Genomic DNA, 3,255 nt, shown 5'->3' with positions numbered 1-3,255 from the left:
TAAATTGTTATGAAGACTTTGGAAATAATATGGTAATATAGAGCTGACAGATCTAGTTGTCACTATGTATAAGAATAATCATTGCAACATTTTTGTAGTAGCAAAAACAAAAAAACTCCAAAACAACCCAAATAACCTTTGACAGAAGAACAGATAAATTGTGGTATATTTATATTAAGAATTATTACTGAACAATAATAGTTAATCTTGGCTACATGCAACAGTATGGATGAATCTTAACAAGAGGGTTGAACAGAAAGCAAATCACAGAAGACAACGTATGATCCCATTTTTAAATAAGCAAAAAAGGAAAAAGCAAAACTGGAGAACATATTGTTCAGGGACGTACTGTATAGCAAAAGCTTGATTTAACAGACCTGTATAAAATCTGGCACCCACCAATTACAGAATATAAAAATTGACCATGCATAGACCAGAAAAGAAGTTTAAACAGATTTCAAAAAAGTGATACTATAGAAAAGCAAACAAGGGAATGGTGAACTTAACATTCAGGATAGTGGTTACCTCTGAGAAGAAAGGCAGAGAGATGAAAAGAGAAGTACGTGGGTAGCTTAAGAGCTATTGGGGATGTCCCAGCTATTGTGAGTGTGTGTGTGTATGTGTGTGTGTGCTCATTTCATTAACATGCTTTGTATATTTTTATGTGAATCAAATTTTACATTATAAAACAAAAATTTGATTGCAAGTTCTCAGTGAATAATGATAAGCTTTTAGGTTACCCCTTTGTTATTATAACACAAAATATAATTTCTCAGAGTTTTGGCAGAATTAAAAGATTAAGGGATGAATACAGCTGGCTTTGTGATGTGCACTTAGGATTTCTCCAGATAGTTTAAGTTGATGTCATCATTAATTCAAAGCTTTTCCATTTCTAGGATGAATCCGAATTTAGAGACAAACTCACTCCAATTACTATTTTTATGGAGTATCGGTTGGATTACAGAACAGCTGCTGATGCAACAGGTTTGCAACCCATTCTTAACCAGTTCACTCCTGCCAACATGAGTCGACAGGTACTGTGCTTTCTCCATTTATCACTAATTTCTTACGTTGACCTTTTTTAAATATTGTCAGGGATTGCTTTTATGATGTCGTTAAATGTTTAGTCAAAGAAGTCAGAGAAGGAATCTGAATTTTCAGGTCAGAGGTATTTAAAGCCACTCAACTTAATGATGTGCAGAGAAAGACAGGGCAGCATTTCATATACATAAAATAGTGAAATAATTCAAGGAAAACAACAAATCACCAGTTTATTTACAGTGTTTTAGTATTTTGCTAAACATCTTTGATACCTATGTTATCTTCGATGCACATTTTAATTGAAAAAAGTCTCTCTCTATATATATACATATATGCATATTATAGTACATAAATAATTCTTCGTAAAACCAAATAAAGCAATATAAAATTTTAGAAATACTGTATTATAATTTTAGAAAATCCTATGTAAAACCCTTGTATTTAAATACTGTTACTGTATCTCCTATTTCTCTTGTTACCATTGCTTTCGATTCTTAGCGAACTCACCAATCTCTTTAATGCCAGTACCATGTTAAAGCCAGCTAAACAAGTAGATTAACTTTTGAACCCCCTTGGAGGGAAATGATTACTTGAGTAATATTTGGCTTTCTTTTTCTCCCCTCCTGCTCTCATCCTTCATTATTTGAATCTTTTTTGTGTGTTTCCTTTGTGTCTCACATTTGTTTCAACAGTTAAACTATTTACTTTCAGGCACTTTTCCTTCTGCATTCTTAACTCTGTTATTTACTCCTATTTCTGTGTTAATTACCCATCCCACCATTTTTATTATTTACTTCTCTCTAAAATAGGTCCTCCAATTCACTGCATTCCCCCTATTGAGTACTGCTGTCCACTAGAAATGTAATATAGTGTGAGCCTCATTTGTAGTTTTAAATTTGCTGGTTAGCAACATTTTTTTAAAGGTAGAAAGAAAACAGGTAAAATATATTTCATAATATATCTGTACTGGTTTGCTGAGGCTGCCATAACCAAGTAGTACAGACTGGGGGGCTTGAACAACAGAAATTTATTTTCTCACAGTTCTGGAGGCTAGAGTTCAAGGTCAAGTTTTTTAGCAGATTTGGTTTCTTCTGAGACTTCTCTCCTTATCTTGTAGATGGTCACCTTTTCTTGTGTGTTCACATGGTCCTCCCTCTGTGTCTGTGTCTTGATCTCCTCTTCTCATAAAGCACCAGTCATTTTGGAGTAGTGCCCACCTTAATGACCTCATTTTAACTTTCATATTACCTCTTTAAAGACCATATCTCCAAATACAGTCACATTCTGAGATCCAGGGTGTTAGGATTTCAACATATAAATTTTAGGAGAGACACAATTCAGCTCACAACAATATCTAAAATATTATCATTTCAACATGTAATCAATTTAAAAATTATCACTGAAGAGCCGGCTTGTGGCTAGCTCGGGAGAGTGTGGTGCTGATAACACCAAGGCCATGGGTTTGGATCCTATTTAGGGATGGCAGGTTTGCTCACTGGCTGAGCGTGGTGCTGGCAACACTAAGCCAAGGGTTAAGATCCCCTTACCGGTCATCTTTAAATAAATAAATTATCACTGAAGTATTTTACATTCTAGTTTTTACTCTATTCAAAATCCACAGTATAGTATATACATTTATAGCACATCAAAATTCAGATCCTAGAGTTTCATTGGAAATATTTTTCTTTGTATTTAGAATTCTTATAATTTATAGTTGAAAAAGTAGATTCACATACTCAAGTTTATCTAAACATACATAAAATTTGATAATCAGTTCCTCAGTCATGCTAGGCTTATTTCAAGTGCTCAAAAGCCACCTGTGGCTTGCTAGTAGCTACTGTATTAAGTATATAAGTGTAGAGATTTGGTTATCTGGGCATGGAAGACATTGTTTTATGCTTTTCTATTTCTGAAACTATCTTTAATGATAATGTATTTTAATACTGTAGCTGCTCTAATGCTGGCTAAGTCCTTTTTCTTTTGTGTAGAGTGGTGGTCAGCCAAGTATCTATTTACCACAGTTTTATTAATATTTTAAACATATTTTTCATTCCAAACTTCAGATACTCATCTGTCATTCTAACAGGGAATGTTATACACACCATATCACTAGTAAATTTATTATTCCACACTCTATTCCTGAACTAATTGAGCAGTGATTTATACTTGGTATGACTTAAAGAATCACATTCCTCAAGGTTTTCTAATAGTCGT

At 33.6% G+C, this 3,255-nt stretch overlaps 1 protein-coding gene across 1 annotated transcript in view; it reads left to right on the top strand.

Moving 5' to 3' along the window:
* Positions 1–3,255, top strand: part of ITGAV (integrin, alpha V) — a gene marked incomplete at its 5' end in the record, with an annotated part of 27,782 nt that overhangs the window by 9,373 nt on the left and 15,154 nt on the right. The window contains one exon of the mRNA XM_008589430.1: positions 897–1,034. Coding sequence (XP_008587652.1) covers positions 897–1,034 — 138 coding nt within the window. The remainder of the gene's footprint in view (positions 1–896; positions 1,035–3,255) is intronic.

This window comes from Galeopterus variegatus, unplaced genomic scaffold, assembly GCF_000696425.1.
Source record: "Galeopterus variegatus unplaced genomic scaffold, G_variegatus-3.0.2 Scaffold5438, whole genome shotgun sequence".
NCBI lineage: Eukaryota > Metazoa > Chordata > Mammalia > Dermoptera > Cynocephalidae > Galeopterus > Galeopterus variegatus.
This window is presented reverse-complemented; position numbering and strand designations above follow the sequence as displayed.